The following is a 25619-nucleotide window of genomic DNA, read 5'->3' on the forward strand; positions in this document are numbered from 1 at the left end:
GTGCGCTTCCGGGACGAGGGGGAGAAGGCGGAAGTGCTGTGGAGCCGGTGCCGGCGGAGGGCCCTGGGCTGCTCCCTGATGGTGTGTGGCGGCTGCTGGCCCCAGGCGCGCTTGCTTCAGGCTCACTATGGCGACGGCGGCGGCGGGGGGAGCCGGCCAGGAGAAACAGCTCGCTCCGACCCTGCTCAGTTTCTTCATCTACAACCCCAAACTGGGCCCCAAAGAGGGAGAGGTACCGGACGGGGGGCGTCGCGTCCCGGGGGGCAGTGGGGAGAGAAGGGCACCCCCCCCCCCAGCTCTGTCCCGGCCTCCGGTGCCGCAGGGGGCCCGGGAGCGGCTGCCTCGGCTCCGCCGTCCCTCCCGGGGCCTGGGCCTCGGCAGGTGCCCGCGGGATTACTGCTTCCCCCCGCGGAGCATCCCCGAACAAAGGCGGCCTCGGGGCGCGGAGCGGCGCTGAGGAGGAGGGAGCCGCGGCTTTCTCTGCCCGCGGCCCGGGCCGCCTTGTCAGCACCCAGCACCACTGTATCGCTCTCTGCAGTGGGGCAGGACACCTGCCGCCCACGTCCAGACCCGTCTGCTTCGGAGTAAAAAGGAACAGCAACCGAGAGTGTTTTCAACGGTAGCACGTAAAATGTTGTAGATGGGGAGCTGGTCGGTTAGTAACTAGCTTTTACTGATGCAGTAACTCTTTCTAAAAACAGCTTTCTCCAGGTAGATACAACGTGGTAGAAAGCTTAGGATCTAACTTTGTTAAATTCAAGTTATTGTTAGTGTTTTCTTGCTATTGTGATTTTTAATAAGTAAATTCAAGAAGCTATAGTCTCTATTTTTAGATAACAGCCTATTGTATGGTTCATGCGATAATCTTCAGTTTTAATAGTTTTTGAGCAGGGCAGTATAGTTATTAACGACCAGGGTGGTGAGACTGAGTGCACCCTCAGCCAGTGCATGGGTGACTCTGAACTGGGGGAGCTGTTGACAGACCGGAGGACAGGGCTGCCATTCAGAGGGAAATGGGCTAGCAGAAGCCTCCTGGAGCTCAGTGAAGGCAGATGCAGAGTCCCACCTGTGGGATGAAATAATCTTGTGCACGATGGCAGGCCGGGGGTTGACTGGTTAGAAAGCAGCTTTGTGAAACAGGACCGGGGAGTCCTAGTGAACAACAGGTTGTATGTGAATCAGCATTGTGCCCTTGTGGTGGTGAAAACTAACAGGGTACCAGGTGTGTGTGTGAGTGTGCATGGGTGGGTCAAATGAAGTGATCGCTTCCCCTTGGCTCAGCACTTGTGAGGCTGCTGGTGGGCACTGGCTTTGTCTGGGGTAGGAAAAATACTGACCAGCTGAAGCAAGCCTAGTGAAGGGCCCCTGAGCCGGTCTGTGATGTACCAGGACAGCCTTAGATAACTAGATTTGTGCAATCTGTCTTCTCTCTGAAGAGAGACAGTTAGGTCTATCTTCTCCCTGAAGAAGAGATGATGTGGAAGGGGGTCTGATGACTGTGTTCATCTGCAAAAAGGGTGGCTATAGAGGGTGGAATCAGGTTCTCCTTGAAGTGAAAGGATGAGGGGGAATGGAAGAAGTTCCAGCAAGGGAAATTCTGATGAGATAGAAGTAAAAAATCCTTCACAGTGAAGTGGTCAAACAGCAGAACAGAGCCTGGAAAGGTTGTGGAATCTCTATCTTTGGAGATAACTCAGAACTTGACTGGACAAGGCCTTGAGCAATCCGAGCTGGCTTTGAAGCTAGCCATGCTTTGATCTGGCTTTGAACTGGCTGTGAAGTGACGTGGGCCTATGATTTCAATAGCCTTCAATTTAGAAATCATTTTGAGATATCTTGGGATGACTGACTGCTTAAGTGTGCTTAAATATGCCTTTTATCAGTCATTACAGAAGCCCATTTAGGTACAAGATAAAATTCTGCCTAGGAAATTAAGAGATTAAAGTTAAAAAAACAAGCAAACCATGAACTCGGTATTCTTTCACTCTGATTCTGTTAAAATGCATTTGCTTTGATTCGTTTTTCAAATTTTAGGAAGAAAAGAAGATTCTCTTCTATCACCCAAACGAAGTAGAAAAGAATGAAAAAATTAGAAATGTGGGACTATGTGAAGCTATAGTACAATTCACAAGGTATGAGGTCCAACTGTGAGGCTCGCTGTGTTAGCACAAGCACTGTATTTTAAATTTCCCAATCGTTTGTTTTCTTTTTGTGAGTGTGTATAAATATCTCTGTCTACATACATGTTTTCTTTCCAGGACCTTTAGTCCAACAAAACCTGCAAAATCCCTACATACGCAGAAGAATAGACAATTTTTCCATGAACCTGAAGAAAACTTCTGGATGGTCATGGTACTTATGCATGTGATATGCATATTTCTAAAACATCATCTCGCAATGTTCTCAATGCATTCTGCATTGTCTAATACCAGCCTGTTCCACTTTCTAGGTTGTACGGAATCCCATAATAGAAAAACACAAAGATGGAAAGCCAGTCTATGAATATCAGGAAGAAGAATTACTGGTAATACCGAACTTTTTTTTTTTAAATGCATTATATTGTATTTTAAGAGTACCTCCAGAAATATCTTTGATGCTTCTTGAACTGCTGCCGAACTGATTTTATATATATTTCTCCATAAGTGGAAAAAGGGCAAAGTACTTTATTGAAAAGTTTAAAGCAGAGAGCAAGATAGTGAATTACTCAGACAGCAGTTCAAGATCATCCAATAAACATGAGTGAAACGTACAGCTGTGAGACTTTTAGCTTGGAATAGGTGAATATTTCTTAGGATCTGTTTGTTTAATAAAGTTCTTGCAAGATTTTAGATCTGTATTTTTATTAGGTTTAAGTGTACATGTTACTACTTTCTTAAGACTGCTAGTAATCTTTTACTAATAATCTGGAAAAACAAACAGCTCATAACTATTATGGGATTTCTTGTCCAAACTGAAGTATCATTAGGTCAGTTTAATTGTATACAGGAAGGATATTTGGCTGGGTGGGATAATATTTTAAAAGCTAGTTGCGTATGCTGCCTCCGTTCATTACAGCGTGCGTTAGTTCTTTTCCTCGTTGTGTTCTAAGAAAAGGATTGGTGTCATAGATACTCTATTTGCCAAACAATAAAATAGTCTTTTTTTCATCTGGGTTAAGATCCTAGCCCAATAAAAGCCTGCTGTGGTGTCCCACCTCCTTTGGCCTTTGACCTGGATGAAGAGAAAACTAGTCAGAAATAAGTTCACTTTCACTGGCCTTAGGGAAGGGCACTGTTTCTAACTGGGGTCTTGTGCATGAGTTAATAAGGTGCTTTTGGTATTCAATGTAAGGGGAGGGAAGGGACTCCCTTTATTGAAATAGTATTTTACAAAGAAATTTCTAGATTGAAAATGCTATTTAACTCTTCAGAGATTGATTTCTCTAATTTCTGTATTTGCTGGCTCTTTGAAAACATGTTATGTATAGCTTAACCAAAATAACTGAAATTCTGCCCCTGCTGATACTAATGTGCTGCTCTCTTTTCTGCAGGACAAGGTCTATAGTTCTGTCCTACAGCAGTGCTACAGCATGTACAAGGTAGAGTTAATACTAGAGGCTCCTCTTCTGGGCAGAGGAAGAGATCCTCGTGGTACCATTTGGATGTGCAAGCTCATCATTGCTCTGACATTCTTGTCTCATTACTATGGTCTGCTCTCTTCCTGAAGCTGTAATGATGTTGGTGGAAGAGAAAAATAAAGCTTTTACAGTTACCTGTGCTAGTTCATTAGCTTATTGTAAAAATAAGGCCCTTCTAATTTCTGTGACATCCAGATTTTTTCCTTCATGGACAGTTACAGTATTGTTTGATTTTGATGGTGTTAGATATTATCTGTTGGAGAAACAATGCTGGATAAAGGCCATCGATCTGGCTTTTACAAAGTAAGAGCATAAGATACTTAAGCCACACAGATAAATAATTTCTCTACCATTAAAGAATTTAGTTTCATTTTCTAGCTAATTCAGCCTCTGCTGCCATATATACCTGGACTCTGCAAATCTGAGAGGTTTTTTCAATGAAGGAGGAGTACATTTGGATCTATGTGGAGTCCAAATACTAAGGAACAGGAGCTGTATTGTAATCTAGCTATATTCATGGCCAAGGTGTAAAAAATCACTGTAAATGATTACCCAACTGATTTTTTTTTTTTAACTATTAGCTTTTCAATGGCACATTCCTGAAAGCCATGGAAGATGGAGGTGTAAAAGTTCTAAAGGAGAGACTAGAGAAATTCTTCCATCGGGTAAGACCTTATTTTTCAGGCACATACAGTGTGATTCTGCATTGGAAATAAAATGCAAAAAATCTTCTCTGAGTGGCTGCAGTGTGACTATAAAACATAGGCAGTGGAAAAGGTGTAGTGGCAATGCAAAAAGTCTGGTTACTCATTTTTTTCGAATGCTTCCTACTAACATGGTAGGTTCTTTAAATGGAGTTGAGCCACAAGCAGGGTTATGGCTCGATGGAACAGCTTAGCTGTTGGATATTTTTATCTTTAAAACATTTTTTTTTTCTTTGCAGTTGCTACTGCAGATGAAACAGTAATCGCTGTAGATTTGTATAGCAGAAAGAAATTATCTTTTTCGCTGGGGAATTAGAAATGCTTAGAAAGCTTGGTCATGCAAGTTGTTCTATTATAACCCTATTGAACGAATTGGCTATGTGTTGCTGGCAGGCGTGGCTTGCACTGAAACTCTGAAAGGAAATGAGACTTAGATTATAAACTGTGACAGAGATCTGTCATGCTATTTGTATTTTACTTGGTTTTTTTGGTAATGTGAAATGACTGTAGAGGGAGCCATTGGATAACTCATCTTTCACAGAGCAGAGCATGTGAAATCTCTCGGTAGAGGTTACAGTCTATCAAGAAAGAGAATAATAGAAATTATCTTTTCCTTTGCATGTTGAAACTAATGGATTTATCTGCTAATATTTCTACGGAGTTAGTTCTGAAATTACATATTAGTAATATAGGCTGTGCTTTTTTATTATCTCAAAAGATCTTGATCTAGCCTTAAAAGCTGTTGTCACTGTGATTACATAATAGCAAGTTGACATCTGGAATCATATTCACACAGAATCACAGACTGGTTTGGGTTGGAAGGGACCTTTAAAGACCATCTAGTCCAACGCCCTGCCGTGGGCAGGGACATCTTCAACCAGATCAGGTTGCTCAGAGCCCTGTCCAGCCTGACCTTCAATGTCTCCATGGATGGCACATCCACCTCTCGGGGCAACCTGTGCCAGTGTTCCACCACCCTCATAATAAAAAATTCTTCCTTATTTCTAGTCTGAATATTCCTTCTTTTAGTTACCCCTTGTCCTATTGCTACAGGCCCTAATAAAAAAGTCCACCCCCACATGAAGGAGTATGTCATACAAGCAGAACTGGAAGGGGTTTGTTTGGATCGTTAGTGTAGATTACTGGGGATTAGACTCAAATTTGTCATTTAAATCTACACATGGGAAGTTTTCTGAATTCTAAAACCTGTCATTTTTCTGTCATTATTCTCTTAGTACTTGCAGACACTGCATTTACAGTCTTGCGATCTGTTGGATGTGTTTTGTGGGATCAGCTTCTTTCCACTGGATAAAATGACTTACTTGAAAATTCAGTCATTTATTAATAGGATGGAAGAAAGCCTGAACATAGTCAAGTATACTGCATTTCTCTACAATGATCAGCTTATCTGGTAGGTACTTCAATAGTTCTTTTGTGGGTCTTCAATTTCGGATCCTATAAATAAGTGCCACAATAGCAAAGCTCCTGGATCAGTGAAAGAGTTGCGTGAAAATGAGAAAACTGAATGATAGCATGAGTGATACGTCAGAAGAGCATTGCTCTTTGGCTTTAAAATCTCTAACTTGTACTAAATGATTACTTCCAAGTTGGCCTGAGGAGCAGGTAGAGAAGTGTCCTTGTCATTTCCATCGCACAGAGCCTCTGCACGCATACACAAGTTCCTCTGTAGGACCTTTTAGTAGAGAAGGTTAATTACAGGATTGTTCTTTACATGGTTCTGAACCAGAAAGCTGCAATGCTTGTGAAGAGTTCTACTGAAACATGGACTTAAGAATAGCAAACTTGATCTTTGTTTAAATACTGTTTCTATTTCTCTTTTGGTTTATGGCTAATTTAGATGTGTTTTGTATTTAGCAAATAAACTAACATTTTATTAAAAATTAATGTTCTGGGATTGAATCTACTGAGACAAAGAAATGTTGCTACCCTAGTTTGGTATGTGCTTTGCCTGAGTTTTGTTGAGAGGAAAATGTGCAATCTGAACTGCAGCACAAACGCCACTCGCATTTCTTTTTCTCCTTGATGTTCTAGGAGTGGACTGGAACAAGATGACATGAGAATTTTGTACAAATATCTCACGACATCTCTCTTTCCACGGCACATGGAGCCTGAGGTATGGTAGTTGGGTTTTTTGGGGGTGAGGGTTGTTGGGTTTTGTTTCTGTGTTTGGTGGTTGGTTGTTTTTTGTGTGGGGGTTTGGTTTTTTTTTTTTGTTTGCTTGTTTGTTCGTGGTTTAGGGTTCTTTTCTCTTTCTGTTTATCTGGTACTGCTAAGGGCTAAAATACCAGAGGAGTACCTCTCTTTCCCTCCCCTCTTAAATTTTAGTTCAGGAATTCTGAGATTTATTGCTTCCGGGGCACTTTACTAAACTCAGTAGTATTTGCACCTAATACTTACAATATGAATTGTGCAGATAATTTGAATATGGGATGGTGATAAGGAGTTGACTAAATGTTGATACCTGATGACTGCTAGTACTGCAGATCAATCACTTCAACGTAATGGCTAAATGCAGCATGGAGTGCCCTAAGATCACATGGAGTTAGTTATCCCTCCCCCCATCAAAAAGCTCTATAAGCTAAGTTTTAAAATTAATAAATGTAAAATCAGAATGCCCTGTTCTATCAGCATCTCTTACACTTCAGCTTTACCTCCTTCATGTTACACAGAGTATGTATCTTTATGAGTGGTAATTTCTGCAACGGTTTGATTTCATTTAAGGACAGTCCACAAAAAAACCCCAGAAGATACCTTTAAGTTGTTTTTTCTTGTGTGTGTTCTTTTTTATTTCAGTTAGCAGGAAGAGATTCTCCTATACGTGCTGAAATGCCAGGAAATCTACAACACTATGGAAGGTAGCTCTTGTTTACTGTCACCATCTACTGGCCTTTCCCTCAAGGGCAAAACATTTGGGAGGAGTACGTGTATTTGGAGTACATATTCCACACACAGTTCATTCCAGAGGGCCACACAGTAGTTGGTGCAATGTAAATCTTGATCTCTGGAAAAAAAGGAAAAAGGCTTCATTAACATTACTGCATATTTATTTTTCTTCCCCACCATTCTTAAGGCACTGCATGAAAAAAAATTTGGAAGTGCTTGGTCACTTCAGTCAGGCACTTCAGACAAAGGTGCAGATTTAATCTAAGGATTTATCTATTTTTCCTCTGTACTCAGCACGTCAGAGTGGGGAATTCTGTACTTAGAGCAGCTGGGCAGCAATATTTTGAATAATTGTGTGTTTGGACATCTTTAATCACAATAATTCCTGTTGCCTGATTTATTGTATTCTTTCGGGATCAAGGCACTGGCAAACACTCCCTGTCATCCCCCACCCTGTCCTCACCCAAGTTTAGGTGCTTCTAATACACCACTGTCCTATATAGAACTAATTTAAATGTACTGTTGGAACCCAAAGGAAGACTACTTCCCCAGTAGCAACAAAAAAATAGTTTTTAAAGACACTCACAACTTGAATGTGAAAAGAGATTTGTTGTTGTTTCTTTTATGATGTGCACAGTTTATTTCCTTGGCGTCATTCTGGCTTTCTGATCCTGTTTCAGTAACTCTTTGGAGCGTATATGCAGATAATACTTTGAAAATGAAGAGTGCTGAGATAATATAGTAAGGGCTCTACACCTGTCTGGATAGCTGAAAACTCATTGTATTCAAATATATTCATAACGCAAGTAATTGCTAGGTTCAAAAACATCTGTTAAATAGGAAAAACTGAAATACAAGAATTCCTTGCATCTGACCTATTGAATTATTTTCCAGGTTTCTTACTGGACCTTTAAATCTTAATGATCCGGAAGCAAAATGCCGTTTCCCCAAAATTTTTGTTAACACTGATGACACTTACGAAGAGCTTCACTTAATTGTTTATAAGGTATTACACTTTTCCCTGCAATTATTCCACAGAATTAGGAATCTATATACAATGAAGATGACACTCATGTGAAGTACTTATGAATTGTGTAGACAGATGCATTGATGTGAGCAGGTTAAGGCAAAGTAACAGAAAACTCTCTGGTGCTTCTAGCAACAAGCTTTAAAGCCTGAATCCTCTTTTCCCCTCCTGTACCCTCCCCAAAACAAACAGTTGTTTTATTAAAACTGAATACCAGCCTTCAGTTACGCTAAGTGGTTTCATACCTGGCTTTATGTAGCATTAATCAATAAAACAAAAAATGCAAGTTTCTTGCAGACATATATCCTTGCATAAAATGCATTTTTAGCAAATTTTACCTTTCCCCTACAACTTAAAAACTGGGCTGAATTTATCCTGTGTTGTGCAGGATTGCAAAGAGATTACCCTACTGAAGTGTTACCTTTAAACTAGGTATTCTTTTCATTTTTATTTAACTGGTTTACCTGTGTGTGACTTCACTGAAGTATTGTCATTTATTTGAGGTAGTTGAGGTAACCTGTTGTAAATGTTTTTTTTGCTTTAACTTTTTTGTTCCAGGCCATGAGTGCAGCTGTCTGCTTTATGATTGATGGTAAGTACCTATTAGCATTATTTGGCAAGACATAGTTAGTACGAAATGCTATTCCGTGCAGTTTTACTCGTGAAAAATACTCACGTTAATTTATTTGAGTCTGTTCTTCATGAGTGCTTTTATCAGTCTTTTGATTTTTGTTCCAGTGGTGTAAGTAACTAAACTGTCACAATAAAATGACTAAACGTTGCTTGAGTTAGCTATGACTTTCAAAATCATCCATAGGGTTATAATTGAGAGAGAAATTTGTTCCGGACTCTCACTGATGTTTAAAGAAAACAGCTGCAGAAACTGTACCTTCAGCTGTGGGAAGAGAACCTCAACTCTCTCTTTTCTTTACCCACCACTTAGCTTCAATTCCACCTACGCTGGAGTTTTGCCGTAAACTGGACAGCATTGTTGGGCCTCAACTCACCGTCTTAGCGTCGGACATATGTGAACAATACAACATCAACAAGAGAATATCAGGGTTTGTACCACACTTCTGTTCCTGGTGCAGTCCCTCGTTAGTTGGTTAAAAAGTAGGTTTAATGAACTGCTTAAATAATGGTAACGTGAGCCCAAATGTTGAAAGCATTGAGTGAACCTTGTACTTTAAATGATGTTTATCTACCTTTCTGCATCTTTAGCATTTATAAAGTTGCATATTTAGGTCTTCCTGAAGACAACATACATGTGATTAATTTAGGAACAAATGTTTATTGTGTGGCTGCTGAAACCTTTTTCCTCTATGTGCGTAACTGTTGCAGAGAAAAATGATGTAAATATTAAGATAAATTTCATTGTTATCAATTGAGATTCTGCCTCCTCATCCCCCAGCTGTCAGGAGATTATTCAGATAGAAGAGGTGGAACTTCTAGGTTTTGCTTATTTCATACGTAAACTGAAACTAGCTGACCCATGGAGATGATGAGTTCTACAGATTACTGTGCTTGCAGAAATACATCCAAGATGGCCAAAATGCCAACTGAAGTGGTAGTCTTCTGTCACCGCCCCATGTTGATGTAGAGAAGTAGCAATTCCTGCAAAATCTTAACTTCAGCTTATACTCTCTAACTTTTCTTGAGGAAAACAGAATCTTGTAATGTTCACAAATAGCCCTTGGGCTAGTAGAACATTTGACTTAAAACTAAAAAAAAAATTGAAAAATACCACTCTCTTCATGCCCACATCCTTCTTTGTGCTGATTTCCTTTTGACTTTCTGCTATTTTGTATAACGTTAAAAAAACCCCTGTATTTTTCACATGGAGTGGTCACTGACACCACTGTGTGAGTATTGCCTTAGACACAAGCACTTAACAGCTTGGATGGAGTGTAATTCTTAGCTCTGTTACAAATCCAAAAGGAAAATGAAGGTCTAGATACTAGAACAACTTTTGTTTAACAGTTTGAAATGGGGATTTTAGTAAGTGTTATTATTTGGTTACAATGCACGCTTTACAGTTGAGTACTTTATTCCAGAATTACTGCTTCTTGAAGTGTTGCCGTGTATAGTAGTAGGTGAGGAAAATACCTATTATTTTTTCTGTTTTGCAGGACTAAGGTAACTAACAACTTGAGGGGCAAAAAAAATAGTCAAATGAAAAAGGACGTTAATGCTTTGGAATATATACTTCACTTAGAACTATAGCTGACTTTCCATAAAATTGTATTTATTTTTAGATAGACTTGTTAGTTGGGGAAGCAAGAACAGCATTGCATATAACAACAAAAGAGGAATTAAACCAAAGATAGGTGTGTGACTGAACTTATTTAGTGGTAGCAGGCCAAATCAGCAAAATCGCAGAGTATAGAATAGGATGTGCTTGAAATTGTGCCAATCTACTAAATTATTAAACTTGGGGGGTTTTAATGTCATCTGGGACTGGCTTTGGCAGCTTTAACTCTTTTAAAGTTTAATGCCGTGGTGTCCTGAAAACATGATAGTTTCTCGACACTAATGCATCTGGGTGACAGACAGCAAGGGTATCTAGTGGTTTGCTGAGGTGAGTGGTGTCATCGCAGTATCTCCCTGCTTCTAAATAATACATAGCCTCAAGTACCAACTGCTACAGCCAGTTCTTGCCAGTCTGAATTTGTTGTGACTTCTACCAAAACTACAGCTCTAAGTGACAGATTTTATATGAACTTAATAAAAGAGGAGATGGAGGAAGACTACCAAGGCAAGAGTTTGAAAACAGTCTCTTGCTTGGCCCACACAAATGATAGGGGGAAAAGTTCTTTCTTTTGATTGTAACAAAGACGTGAGTGGAAGGTTACTTATTAATCAAATTAAAGACCTAGCATCCATTCAAACCAGATTGGACTGGTATAGGGGAGCAAAGAAACAAAATGGGGGACAGATTTATAAACAGCTCACTAGAAAAATGCAGACTACTACTGGGAAGTGGGATAAGGCCTTTAAACTCCCCTCTGTCTATTTACTAGCAGCCTAAGCAGCAGAAGGGGAAAAACTGGTTCGTTTTGCAGGCTTGTGGTTTGTTTTGTTGGGGGTTTTTTGTGGCTTTTTAAGTGTTAAAATGAGGTTTGATCATGCCACAAGTCTTGAAGTACTTGGTCTCTTCAATGGGAAGATAACTTCAGGATGACTGGGTAGTTACTTGTTCTCTGTGAAGCCTGTGCTTGCAGAACAAGTCAGTATTCACAAGTTGCTTTTTTTTTTTTTTTTTTTAAATCTTCCTAGGGCTGAGAAGGAGCCTCAGTTTAAGTTTATCTATTTCAATCACATGAACCTGGCAGAGAAAAGTACCATTCACATGAGGAAAACACCCAGTGTATCACTTGCATCTGTTCACCCTGACCTCATGAAGATTCTCGGTGACATCAACAGTGACTTCTCCAGGTAATGCTTAACTATTAATAGTCTGTAACTCCTCCTGTCAAGTAGATTTTTTTTTTTTTCCCAAATGAGTGAAGCTTTCGTGTCTCTCTGTTCATGGATGGCTATTCATAGCTCTGTGAGATAAATGGTGTAACATGGGTCATATTTGGTATTCTGTGTTGGTTTAGAAATAGTCTGTCTTAAACAAAACTTCTCCTGTCCTTTTAAAAAAATAATTTAAAGAAGGGCCAGGGCCAATATCCAAGAAAATATCTCATCTATTTGAAGCTTCAGAGTAACTATAACAAACTTAGAAGGGATGTGAAGCCTTGTGCTTTTGCACTTAAGTCTCTCTGATCTCTGGGTAAGTAGTATAAAGGACAGGGAAACCTGCTTCTGCCTATGTTATCCCCTCCTCTGAAACAGCTGGCTGTTTTTAGGGATTAGACAATATACGCAATGCAAACCTTGCAGTTACTACAATAATGCTGATAACTGAAGACAACTGGCTTCTCGTCAGTGGGTATCGTGCTTCAAGGTGGCAGAGACCCTCTGTCACTATAAAAACTAATAAAGAACATGAAAATGCTGAATGAGTGTGATGTCTAACTCTAATTAGCAACTAGCAATTTTCCCACTCTGCTTGAGGACAAGGTTTCCATTTTTTCTATAAATTAAAAAAAAAAGTTTCTTCATATTGTAGGAGTACTGGGTTAGCAACAGCTTTATATAATATATGTAGTTGTTTGAGCATGGTTTAGCTGTAGGCTTAACAATTAGATACGTGAAAGCTCACTGTCACCGTATCATCTCCAACTGTCATTATTTGGTCACATCATAATTCTCTGAAGTGTGTCCTTAAGAGTATGGGGGATAGGTGTTTTCTTCAGAGCACTGGAGTGTTCGGCTGATGGATAAATTAACGATGTATTCATCTGGGTATGCAATTGTCCTGAGCAGCCATTTATGAAGCCTTCCTCCTGGATTGTTGAATTATGTCAAAGTTAGTATTGGTAGTCCCTATTTGATGCTGTACAACCACAACAACTTATGACATTAAGCTGTCCTAATGGTTACAAATAAAATTGTTGAAGATGAACTTGCTGCCACCTTCTTTACTTTCTAAAATTTTCAGAGTTGATGAAGACGAGGAAATTATTGTGAAGGCAATGAGTGATTACTGGGTAGTTGGGAAAAAGTCTGACCAGCGAGAACTGTATGTTATTTTGAATCAAAAAAATGCAAATCTGATTGAAGTTAATGGTAAGGATTGTTTTTTATTACCTTTAAATACAGTTACTACTAAAATGTATGTCCCTGGAGAAGTAATAAAATCCATCTCACAAGAAATCTAGAGAGGGATTGATCTATGATAGACCAGGTAAGTTTGCATAAGGTTTTAGTCTCCTTTCTACCAGCTGTGGAAGAAAAGCATAAATATTCAGTAGATATTCTTAATTATTAATCAGTCATCCTTCCTCCTTCAAATAATAGAGGACAGCTCTGTGAACTTAGTTGAGGAGTAATTAATGAAGTGTATGACAGGTGAGAGATTGACATATTTACATCCGAGTTAGGTTTTATTTGTCAGTGATCCATGGGTAGGTTACTTAAGACAATGTCTATCCTCTCTTGCTTCTAATGCTCCTGTGAGAATGATTTACTATGACTAAGAGTGCAAATTAATGTTAAGATGCAGAAAGCTTTTAAACAGACTTTAAGAGAAATGGCAGTTTGAGTCTTGCAGCAATGTTAGGGCTCTCTGTTTTAATAGGAGGCAATGTGCTTGCTTGGATGATGGGAAAGAATTAATGCTTTTCCAAGACCAAAGCCTAACAACCTAAATTTTAAAAAGAGGAATGAGTTGTATGACTTAGTAATTTCTAATTGTCTTTCAGGATCAAACCTGCTCTACAGAAACAGTAAATGAGTGTTTCTGTGCTTGATAAACTTAGGATGTACTGCTACCCCCAAAGTGTTGTCTGCCAAATAGCACAAAGCTAAAGTTTTTTGACTTGACACTAATCCCTCCTTCCCCTGAAAAGGGGTTACAATATACTTCCTTGTGTTGAAGCTAAGCGTTCTGCTGTTGCAGTGTAAAAGTTTGACAAGATGAATGGCCCAGCAGCAAACTCAAACTGCCATTTACACTTTAGCCACTTAAAATCCAACTCATCTTTCAGACAGTGTGAAATGTTGGACTTGACTCAACTTTCTCTTACACTGAATTTGATTCTGTCTTCAGTATTTCTACATTAGCAACTCCTAGGTTTTTTTCTGTTTGAATTTAATTACATTCTCCTCGATGATCCCCAGGGTTCTTCTTGCAGAGGTTCCTGTAAAATACCATACTGAAATACCTTATTTTTATTTTTTACAGAAGAAGTGAAGAAACTTTGTGCAACACAGTTTAATAATATTTTCTTCTTGGATTGATCTGCAAAGGGCTGATTTATTGAAGATGTCAATGTCAGACACTTGTTCAACACGAAAAGTTATTAGTCATATTATTGACTGGAATAATGACAATAGTAAAGCAATACTTGCTTTGTAAGAATCAAAATTTATACTAAAATCTGTAAACTCTGATCATAAAATTTTTAGATTTTAAAAATGTTTATGTGCAAACTAATTAAAAACCAGTCCAAATTCATCTGTACCATTCCATTCCAATATCGTTATGTGAATATTTTACTGGAAAATAAAATTAATAATTGTTACACTTTTAAGGGCATTTTTTTGTTTTCCTGTGTTCATTTGCATCATCGTGTGACTTTCTGCTAATTTTCTACAACGTAAAACTAGACTGGCAACAAAAGACCAATGAACTCTCTAGGTTGACTTGTTCCTTGCAGCTCCTGCTTCAGACCAATTTACATTTTTTGTCAAATTCCTACATACTTGTTCATATGCAGTATTACAGTCAAACCATGTTTTAAGCAGAAACCATTTCATTGGAACATAATATGATCGTGACAAGATACCAGTTCTTGTATCAACTTAACACTGAGGAAATTTTTAGGAGGAAGTCAAATATTGACTTCTGGAATAATGTTGTTTAAAGGGTTACAGGTGTAAATGACTGTATTCTCTCTCCCAAGATCTTTGGTGTAAGAGCAGACAGTTTCCCTCTGAAACAGTTTTATCATACTTGTATTTTAGACCTTACTGCATGTGTGGTTCTTTGCTGTTGGTTTGGTTTCTTATTCAAAGAGTACATACTTACTTGAAGCTTCAGTATTTCTCATCAGAAGATTTATTTCTTCTTTCTCTTTTTGCCAGCAGGCACCTTGGTAACAACTGGGGGTGCTACAATGGGGGTGTCTTCCTTCAGAGGGGGTACTAACTGTGTGACCAGCTCCTCTAACTCCTTAAAATCTGCACTCTTGGAGTCAGATGTTTTTTCTGCTGCAGCTGCTTCTTGCCTTTTTGCCTCTTCTCTTTCAGCAATAAGTCTGAGTGAACAAAGTTTGAATTTAATATACTGCAAAAGAGGGGAGACAGATTTATACTGGCTAAGCAACTGCATCTATGCTCACAGTATAAACTGTCATATTGCAGAGAAGCAGAAAAATCTGTCTAGTTACCACTTCGAGTCAGACTCGCAATAGGTAAAAAAAAAAAAAAAAAAAAAGTCTTAACTGCCTTTACACAGAGAGGGCTCAAGTGCCAGGAAATAAGAGTTCTGTAACCTGAAAGCAGCCTGTATTTGTCACTCCTGACAGTAACAGAAGTCACGAGTTACATTCTGTATGTTGTTTATACCTGGATTTGTTTTCCCAGTTGCAGTATGCTATACTACTATATTAAAGCACACTTCTTTTCAATAATTTTGTTAGTAGAAGAGATAACAGTACTTAAGAGACACCACTCACTTTGCCAGCTCCTCATCTTTGATCTTTCTCAGCTCAGCTAATTCAGCATCTCGTATTCTATTTTCTTGTATTTTTTCCCTCAGCACTTTTTCATGCTGGTAGGCAGGAAAGAACTTAGTTGTAAAAAAGATTTGCAGCTGACACATCCACAAACTAAATTCCTCCTCTTGTTCAGTTTTGGCTTCTTTTGGTTCATCTGCAACATGTAAATTAAACATGTTTATTTAGCAGGGCACTTTTATTTCTAAGGGACTACAATAGTTTTGGCCTACAGCATTTCAGATCTGATACACTGCAATGAGAAAGCCTGGCTGCTGCATGGTACAGAAGATGACAGCTGTGAGAAACTTTTAACTGATACATGTGAAAGGGGGTGGGTCTTCAGAGTGTCTTCTCCCTGGGAATGGCATCAACAGAATATGAACTTTCCCTTTTAATCCTGTGATAAATGGCTTGTGCAGTAATCTGATGACATTTCAGTATCCGTGACTCCTGTGTCTGGGGGAACGAACATGTCTACCTGAAAGAACAGAATTGCATGCAAGGGTCCAAATGTCGTGACTGTCAGAAAAAGAGGCTGGGCCCAGCTGCTGGTTCTTTAAGAAACAATGTTTTTTCAGATCTGTAACTTGTCAGTCATCAGATTTCAGTGAAAGAGCTCACGACTACACAAAGATTCCTGTCTACCTATGGTCTTGGATTTGGGTTCTTTATCTGTAGAAAAGATTTAACAAGCACAAAAGAAAAAATATCCAGATGAGATCTGCTAATCAGCCAGAAGGGAGATGGTGTAAAAAGGTTACTAGCATCATCATATAAAAATGCTCTTACTGATTTCTGCATGAATGCTGGCCTGTCATAACATAAGACATCCCAACCAATGGTGGCACACCATTAATAATAATTCTTATATTAAGTAAGAGAAGCAAGACATAGCAATAATATATTTCATTTGTCTAAGACATTAAAAAATGGGCAGGCTTGCAGATTGAGCTTCTCACAAAGTAAGTACAAATTACAGCTTATAGAGGCCCTACAAATAAAATGTGGCATTTTAAAATTGAGGAAAACATTTAAGTCAGTACTTAAACATTTCAATTATTAAGTTTCATTTTCTTTAAAAAATTTTCTTTTAAAATCTTGCTCCAGAACTAATGTTCATTTACTGCCCTCTTGTGTCAAGCTGAAATCTGCATATACAATTAAAATTTCACAATTCAAGAGCTGTGAGGGATTTTTTTTTTTGGTGTTAAGTCTTAAAACAGTAGGACTGCTTTACCTGTCAAATCCTTTGCTGGACAGAAATCTTCTTCTTCTTCTGCATCCCAGCTGAACAATGATGGAACATCTTTGATATCTCCATGAGTTGTGTGAAATGAGAGAGCAGTATCTGATATTGCAAAGAAAGAAAATTAAAATTACTCTGTCTGTATCTCTGTGCATTAAATATCAGGTTTGATCTTCCACACAAACAAATACGCATTGTCATCTGACTTTATATCAGGTTTGATCTTCCACACAAACAAATACGCATTGTCATCTGACTTTATATCAGGTTTGATCTTCCACACAAACAAATACGCATTGTCATCTGACTTTATATCAGGTTTGATCTTCCACACAAACAAATACGCATTGTCATCTGACCTTACAGCTAGACCTGTGGCTGAAATACTTCTGTAGGGATTAAAAGTTTGTTTATAATGAAGGCACAATGCAGAGTTCAATCTCCTGTTTCCATGCCCAAATGAGTGGGACAGAACAGGAAGAATTTAGTTTTAAAAAGCCTTTAAATTATTTTTAAGGAAAATGTGATAACTTCTGATTAAAAAGCTCCAGAAGTTCAGCGATTCAAACTTGCCCAGCTGTCTGTGTATAGGAGGTGTGGAAAACTAAACATAAACCTTGTCATAACTGCCAAACTGAATGCAGCTACCCTCTGTAATTGCAATACATTGAGCTGTTTCAATAATCAGCTACTATTTTAATCATTTTTAAAGTTGCAGAAAGAGTGAATCTCCTCTAGCACCACTGCTTATAGATGCCTATGGTAACTACAGTACTCACCCAGTAGAAATTCTTGAGGAAGATGCTCTCTGTCTTCACAAGGTCTCAGTGACTGGCAAGAAGTTTTAAATTCAGTTACTGAATGCCTGGACTTGTGTTCAAATTAAAAAGTTACATCACATGTCCATTTGAGTCATGCAAATTCCTACCGCTAAAGCATTCTGCCAACCAAATACATTCTGCAATTATGCCTATTTCAAAACATTTAAATCGCAATAGTGTTTCACACTTTCAAGTATTAGCAAATCAGTTGTAACACTTTACCTTTGATACCAGCCAGGGAAGTAGGATTATCCTATTTCAGAGCTAGGGAAAGATTGAAGCACAGAGAGTGAAAGCTCCTGTTCTTAGACATGTCCCTCTGTTCTTACATGTTGCTCTACAGACTATTACTTATCTGCTCCTGAGGAAACAATCATGAATTTCTATTCCTGACTATAGAATATTCTGCAGGAATTGTACTGAGTTAAAAGGAGAGAACAACATTCAAGAGTGTATCTATCCGAGAAGGATGCTTTGAAATCTTTTCAACTGTCATCCCAGGCACGTCCTGCAGCCTGATGATGCCACTCTTTTCAGACAAGTCACAGTAAAAGTCTCACAAAAGCTCAGGTCAAACACAATTCTAAGTGTTGGTATATTTTCTAAAAGTCAGGAAGTTTCCAAATTCTCTGATTTCCACGATTCCAGTACAGAACAGTAACCCTTACTATCTTACCTTGAAATCACAGGAGTAAACCAATCCATTTTTGGTCTTGGAATATCAACAATCTCATTCTAGTCATACACTGGGTACAAAATTGTAAAGGCAGTGAAGGGGAAAAGTTTGCTGGAAGACTTCTGAAAAGTGTTTTAGGAATTGTATTACAGTTACCTTCCCCAATGCTTCTAAATCTCTCTGCCCACTTCTCAGCCTCTCAATCCCCACCTTACAAATAAAGGTAAAACTGTAGCTTTACTCACCACTGTTTTAATTAATGTAGAAGATACCACTCAAAATTCTAATTAACAATAGCTTGGGGTATGTGTGGGAACAAATACTTTGTTAGCAATGGAAACGCACCACTTCACTTCTAGGCTAGTACGTGGATCCAGGCACGGGAACACATTGTATTTATTTTAGATGAAATTCTAGTCCCTTTCAAAACTTAAACCTACCATGGGTACTCTGTCACCCATGAATTGCAGCCCTCTGCTCCATCTTTCAGTGTGGGCTTTTTACATACCTCATGTTTCATTTCATCTTGTGATACGACATTTTTGCTTGAAGATGACCGCGAACAAATGTAAAGATCAGTTGCCTCAGAAATGTCATCGTTTGTGTGTGGACCAATTAGACTTCTGCTGTAATTGCACTAATAAGAAGTAAACACAAGAAGAATTCTACATTCGATACATTTTAAATTAAGATTTTCTTTTAGTCTTGGAAAATCTGACTATTTTAACTGGACCATTTCACTGTGCAACTGTATTAATGCTTGCAGTGATGCAAGGGAATGGATTCTATAGGATGGGAACAATTGGCCAGAGAATGGGAAGTGGCTCTACTGGCTTACAGAGATTGAAATTAGGTGTTTGTGAATGCTCTTTGAATTAATAAAAATACTTTCATCTTGTGCATAATTCCAAATAATCCCAATTCTAAGCCCTGCCTTCAACTACCCTGTGCAGCTAAATTGCACCAGTATCACAGGCAGCGTCTTACAACCCACAAAATCCTTATTCAAAACTTCAGCAAAAACAGAACATAGCTTAACTGCTGGGAAACAGCAAGGTTTGCTACATACAACTGCACTGCCATTTTTACACGGCAATGTAGACATTCAACTTATAGAGGAGAGGCATATCTTCCATCAGTCAACCAATTTGTCAATTCCCCTTCGAAAACCAGAAGACTTCATGTGTATTTATAGTTATCTAGGAAAATGCTCAAGTGTGTTAAAACTCTCTATACTGATGTTACAATCTAAGGTAGCAACAAACAGAAAAAGCAGAAGGGCCCAATCAAATGACTGTTTATGCCAAAAGAGGAAACTGGTTTCTATGATCAGGAAACACAGAAAATTGGCAGGCCTGACTTAGCCCTCCAAGTGGACATACAGTAATACTTAACAGGTTTGCATTAACTTTACCTGGGACAGAGAATATTCTGGATACAGAGACACATTTGTGATTCCCTCGGAGACACCCTTGATTCTAAAGCTACTTCTTGTCTGATTATCACGATCTATGTGCTCCTTAATCATATCACTGGTAACGTACACTGATGCACAATCAAGAAGAGCTTCAACAAATTCAAGAAAAACCAGCTAGAGTAAAACACACACAGTGATTCATTCATTTTTGCAAAATCCTTTCAGTAATGGGCATATGTACCTGAGCAAGCAAAGAACTCAAAAGTGGTTGTTTGTGCAGCCTCGCTGGCCTCATTTATCTACTCAAACATCCCTTCTTCTGAAGAAAAACTGAAAACTGCCAAAACTTAAACAAATTCAAGTGGTGACATACTGTGTTATGACTTATACAAGTCATATTGAAATAAACTATTGCATAGATTTTTGCTGTATCTGGAGCTATGTGAAATTTCTCTAACAAATAATACACAACTACTGCTATTACCTAAAACGTTTAATATCATACAATGCTTCCGGAAGCCCCAAACATGGGTGCATAATTAATCCCTTAGTAAGACTTACACTGTGTGTTCAGTTTATTAGATACTGTTGAAAACAATACATTCAATTATGTCATTTACAATAGACCATCACTAAGTAAGAGCTAATTCTTTAAGGGTGAAGGCCTTCTATAGCAGGCCAAGATGTTGCATAGCACAAGTCTTCCACAGTCACTGCTCTGCCTCATTGAGATGGCAGCACTTCACACATCACTAACACGGTTTCTTGGATCACCAGATTTTCAGGATCAATGGGTTCACATCTTAATTCTTGACCCATCTTAACATTTCCAGTGCTTGCCTCAGCAGCTGGAAGTGCTGGGATTCATCCCTGTGTAATCACTGCATGCACCTATTGTCAGGCAACTGCCCCACAGACAGAACTATTATTAGCAGCAGTCTCCTAGAAATAGTATTTCACCTTCTGGGTTACAGCACTCTCAAGAAGTTATCTGCATGGTCAGGTATGCTGAGACTGTACTAAGAAGGGCAAGATAATAAGAAAAACATGGAAGTACATGAGCTAAACCAGAAGATATAGGCAGAACAAAGGAAGACAAAAAATAGAGGCTCAGGTTTGGATGCTTTTTTTTTTAATAAATTAATTCATTCTCCTCCTGTTCTAGCATATAGAACAGTATTTGCAGCATTTTTTAAAAGTAATTTTAATTGTTCCTGTAGCAATGAACTATGATGGGTTTTTTTCCATACACACCTCCTGCTCCAGGTTGGCACTGCTGCTGTCATGTAGAGAGGGACCACCTTTGACAAGTATTTCCACAAGTCTTGAAGCAGTTAATTGTTTGCTGAGAAGCTTAAAATCCTGGGTAAGATTAAATGTTACATGTTAACAGCACTTAAGGCATTCCCATGTGGACCTGATCTTAAAGCCTGTGTCAACATTTCCAGGGGTTTCAAGTGATACTTCCACATATGTAATTAATGACAGAGTGAATTCTGACCCTACTGAAGTCAATGGGAATTTTTCCTAGACTGCAAAAACAGTGTTAAGTGAGTTTTGCCATCTGATATTTTTATTAATTTTTTTCATTAAAAAAAGGCTTGGATTTAAAACACTGACAGTGACCCAAAACTCAGGCATATCAATGGGAATTGCTCCCTAGCTTCAGTGCAACCTTGACCTGTCCCTGAATTACTGAATTTTAGTAAAGAATCTCATGTTCATCATGCAGTATATTAAATCAATGCATTATTAAAATGGTCTACTGTGTTATTTCAAAAGCTGCTAGTCTTTGAGTTCCACCAGTAAGACATTTTTGTATATACATTTTACAGGATGGAAGAAAAAAAGAAAAAAAGCCAGCAAAAATATTTATATTCCCTTAAAACACATTTGTCTAAGATTTGATTCTTTGAAATGATTATGAAATCAGAATTCAATCCTGCAAAAGTACATAAACTATATGCATAGAACAACTGTCCCTTTCGTGTTTGTTGGACAGTTTGTACGAGTAACAGCACTCCTACCTTTTCAACTGTGCAGAAACCACACACAGTATTTTAAAATGCCCATATAAACTGAACAAATAAAGCACATCTAATCACACACAAAAAATTTAGATTATTACATTCAACATCCAAAGGAAGTTCCTCATTTTCATTGTGAGTTCAAATGGAGGTCTGGTACTTGGTCTACAAAAAGCTCTATATATTTCCCAGCATTTGTTGATGTAGCTCATGGCAAAAATGGTACGTCGTTCTTCAGAAAATAAGATACCTTTAAAAATTAATTGGGAAAAAATAACAGTTACAATAAAACTGTGATGTACGTGGTACTAATTGATGAATTCTGCACAGCACAGAAGAAATACCATTACTTACCTTGGATACGACAGGCAGCGGGAATAACATTCCTGGACATCACTTCTAAGAAACACTTACGCAGATAAGGACCTTTCTCCCTATAGTTGAAACAAAAATACTCTTGCCTGGGAAGACTCAAACTGATTGCACTGAAACAAATTTCACTAAAAGATGAAACTTACTTGTGCTGTTCATGATAGATATGAAATGCTAGACGAATAAGGTAAGATAAAAATGTTCTGAACAGTAAAGTCTCATGTGGACAATGTATCTCCTCAAGAGGTGTTTTATCACCTAAAAAAATTTGACAAAATAAATCTCAATTGCTATCATGTACATTAAAATGCTTACAGGCATAGTGACTTGCCAACCTTTCTTATCCTCCCCATCTCCACCTATCACAGTGTAATAACACTCCTGGAAGAATCAGACCAGGCACAGCACCAGTTCCAAACAAGCAGGTCAGGGGAGAAGCGTCCACCTATATCTGAATCTTAGCAAATTCTCTCTTTCTAGAAATGCATCCACTCAGCATATAGGAATGAAAGAAGCAAAGTTGGATTTAAGCCCTTCACATACTAGGGATGCTGCAGTGCATCCCACTGCTGGTCTAAATGGAACCTATTAACTGGCTCTGTGGAAGTAAAAAAAATTAAAAAAAAAATTACATGCATACCAAAGTTAAGAGCATGAGGGGCGGGGGGAGAAAGTGTTAAAAAAAAAAAAAAATCTGTTTCTTCTATTTCTCTTTCTCAGACCTCCTAAAACTACCTGTAATAGTAATGGCAAGATCAGGGGTGAAAACAACTTTTTAACAGATAGCTCTTTAGAACATTTTTTTAAGTGGTATTTTAATTTTGCATTTTCTCATCTAAGCACCTGAAGTGCCTGGAGAAGTGTTAATGCATCTGCTGAGAACTCACAGGCACAGAGGTACTTACTCAGGGCTACTTCATACCAGTGTTGAGCTACCAGTAGAACTTGCCACTCCAACTCTCCACAGCTTACTATTAAAATTCCTACATTCTAGATCCCAATCAACAGAAATACAAACCGCTCAATATCCGATCCATTTCAGCAAGAGTTATGTTGGAGTGATGAAAATGGCAGTCCTTCAGAAGTCTCCAGAATTGGAACTTAGTCATGAGGAAGGTGTTGTCAAGAGAATGATCGCAGCCTAAGCTGCTGTAGAAGGTGTAAACTCTTCTCAGTTCTGTAATATGCCTCAACACAGCAAATTCTACCTAAATAAAATAGGATATGTTTTCAGCATCGTCTCACAGCAAGTACGGATCAGCTTGCATTCATCCTGTAACTGGGCATATAATGCTTTTGATCTTACAACTTCGAAGAGCATACTGCTTAAGTGTTCATGAGAGCATTACTCAAATGTAGTCGTAATACATATTTTTTGGTGACTGATAAAAATACATTAGTCTCTGTCAGCAGACAAACCTCACAGTAGCTAAAGGTAGCTGCTGAATGCCCCTCCAGATAGGCTAACATATTTTTTTATTGTTTTCTAGTGGATGCTCAGGAAGAGGCAATACTGTCTATTTATTCTTTTTTGCTTTTCTGTTCCCATGGCCTTCAGATTTTCAAATAATTCTTTAATGGAAAGGGTTACTTTAATACAGATAAACCAGAAATAAAATAATATGAAACACTGCGAGGGAAAACTGAAAATATCAAACAGTAGACTCGTACTTGTTTCACTTCTTCATGTCTCTCTTCCCTTGGCAACAAGTCAAGCAGTGAAGATATATCCAACTCAATATCTGATCCCAGAACAGAAGTATTTTCTGAGCAATTAATAATTGTGATGTTTTCTACTATGCAAATACAACAAATTAAAATGAAGTTAAATACACACACAGAGGGAAAATAAAACATATATTATTCCTTCTTATCTTACTGACTTCAAACTGAGAATAATAGAGACTCCTTTATAGTGAGGAGCAGAGATTTAATAATCAACATAACTGAAGAGCTTTTTTTTCAAATCCAACCCCTAGCCCAAATGAAATGCAGATATTATATATGTTATGAAACTTTCAGACAACAGTGTTTCAGAAGCATTACAAGATGTAGCGTGGATGAATCACTCAAAGTGTCATGCACAGGAAACAAGAAGCATGGAAGCAAAAGTCATTAATTATTAAGATAATTCCCATCTTTATCAAAGTTCTTTGAAGAAATATGTCTGGCTCTTGAGTAAGTATGAACAAATTCACATTACAGAAAAAAGGAACAACAAAATGTGAACTGTGTAGAATTTGTTTTCTTAAGCTGCTTACCAGTGCCAAGATGACTTCCTGTGCAAATGGCATTTAGCTCTTCCGCATTCATTGCATCTACTTGAAAAGCAGGATATTCTACTATATGATCATCTATAAACTCTCCTTCATAAACACGACCATTCTTGAAAACAAACTTGCCCTACAGACAGATTAATTTGATTAATTTCAACATAAATCAAAGATCAGAAAAAATAAACCTAATGCTCTCAATCAAATTTCCTTTTAAGAATCCTGGCTAAAATGCAATATATGAGATAAAATAAAGCAAAATAATTTCTCCTACCCTCTTATATAAAGTACTTTGTCATCTGTTAAATAAAGCACACTGCTGGGATGAAAAATTGCCTATATATCTGATTTTGAAAAATATTTTGAGGAAAAAACATTCCCCTTTTCATATAGAAAACTTGTTTGCAATCTTTACTTTGCATATGTGGCACTCCGCTCACACTTGTTTGTTTTTTTAAAACAGTCTGTTAATGCGAGAGCATCTCTCTGCATGGATAGCTTGAAATCCATTAGCTCGTACTGTAAGAGTGACGCTACTGACCACTCGCTGCAAAAATCAAGATGCACCTATTGCACCAAAAATCTCCACAGTAAAACGTGTTTCTTTACACACACAACACACATCTAACCACAGAGTCAAATCTGTGGTCCAGCAAGGTCCTTGGAAGGACTCCTACTGCTTTCAGTGGACTCTGCCCTTTATGTTGGGATTCCACCCACAATGCAAATTGAATGTAGTTTTCCATACAGAAATCTAGAGATCCACTATACAGAGCAGAACAGTCTCCTCTGGTGTTGTCTGTAGTTTTGTCTTATGACTTGTCAATACTTACCTTGCCGTGCTTCTTATTACAAACCCATTCACCATCGTACACTGCTCCACTGGCAAATATGAACTTCCCATGTCCGTGTCGTTCCCCATTTACAAAATCACCTATGTATTCATTCCTTAAAGGATACTGAGACACAGGCATTCTCTTCAAAAACCATATGTGGGTGCCATATCCATGCTGAAAAAAAATTGTGTGTTTAAAAAATAAAGTCTCCAGAAGAGCTACTATTGCTACAGGTCCAGACTTTTAAAAAGGAGAACCACCTAGGCATCTTTAAGAGTCACTGTTGGCAAATCTCTCAAATGAAAGCAGCCAGTTGATAGCTGCAGTACTTCACACCATCCATAGAACTACATTCTACAAAGGTGCATG

The 25619-nt window shown here is 38.3% G+C and overlaps 2 protein-coding genes across 4 annotated transcripts in view; one reads left to right on the forward strand and one right to left on the reverse strand.

Annotated features, from left to right (window-relative positions):
• On the forward strand, nucleotides 1–14399 carry CCZ1 (CCZ1 homolog, vacuolar protein trafficking and biogenesis associated). 2 transcript variants are annotated; one of them, XM_054842586.1, is made up of 15 exons: nucleotides 1–232; nucleotides 2035–2132; nucleotides 2259–2352; nucleotides 2450–2524; nucleotides 3530–3577; nucleotides 4198–4281; nucleotides 5556–5731; nucleotides 6373–6454; nucleotides 7135–7196; nucleotides 8119–8230; nucleotides 8810–8843; nucleotides 9195–9312; nucleotides 11528–11686; nucleotides 12801–12928; nucleotides 14046–14399. In XM_054842586.1, exons 1-15 carry the CDS (start codon nucleotides 128–130, stop codon nucleotides 14099–14101), a joined length of 1431 nt encoding a protein of 476 aa, XP_054698561.1. In that variant the 5' UTR covers nucleotides 1–127; the 3' UTR covers nucleotides 14102–14399. The 2 variants fall into 2 exon arrangements, with proteins under 2 accessions (XP_054698561.1, XP_054698560.1); XM_054842585.1 differs by having other exon boundaries at nucleotides 11–232; nucleotides 12801–13046.
• The window catches only part of LOC129213115 (radial spoke head 10 homolog B2-like), a 23289-nt gene continuing 4872 nt past the window's right edge, over nucleotides 7203–25619 (reverse strand). The window contains exons 7-21 of one of the 2 annotated variants that reach the window (XM_054842580.1): nucleotides 25248–25424; nucleotides 24403–24544; nucleotides 23813–23937; nucleotides 23160–23349; nucleotides 22288–22399; nucleotides 22124–22203; nucleotides 21871–22019; nucleotides 20997–21104; nucleotides 19740–19916; nucleotides 18834–18962; nucleotides 17608–17698; nucleotides 16820–16930; nucleotides 15541–15736; nucleotides 14892–15120; nucleotides 7203–7342 (exon numbers count right to left, since the gene is read on the reverse strand). In XM_054842580.1, the coding sequence (XP_054698555.1) occupies nucleotides 14922–15120; nucleotides 15541–15736; nucleotides 16820–16930; nucleotides 17608–17698; nucleotides 18834–18962; nucleotides 19740–19916; nucleotides 20997–21104; nucleotides 21871–22019; nucleotides 22124–22203; nucleotides 22288–22399; nucleotides 23160–23349; nucleotides 23813–23937; nucleotides 24403–24544; nucleotides 25248–25424 (1986 nt within the window). In that variant the 3' untranslated portion in view covers nucleotides 7203–7342; nucleotides 14892–14921. Of the gene's footprint in view, nucleotides 7343–14470; nucleotides 15121–15540; nucleotides 15737–16819; nucleotides 16931–17607; nucleotides 17699–18833; nucleotides 18963–19739; nucleotides 19917–20996; nucleotides 21105–21870; nucleotides 22020–22123; nucleotides 22204–22287; nucleotides 22400–23159; nucleotides 23350–23812; nucleotides 23938–24402; nucleotides 24545–25247; nucleotides 25425–25619 lie in introns of those variants that run through there. The other variant, XM_054842581.1, reaches the window with a different exon arrangement.

The sequence above is a fragment of the Grus americana genome, chromosome 15 (assembly GCF_028858705.1).
Source record: "Grus americana isolate bGruAme1 chromosome 15, bGruAme1.mat, whole genome shotgun sequence".
NCBI lineage: Eukaryota > Metazoa > Chordata > Aves > Gruiformes > Gruidae > Grus > Grus americana.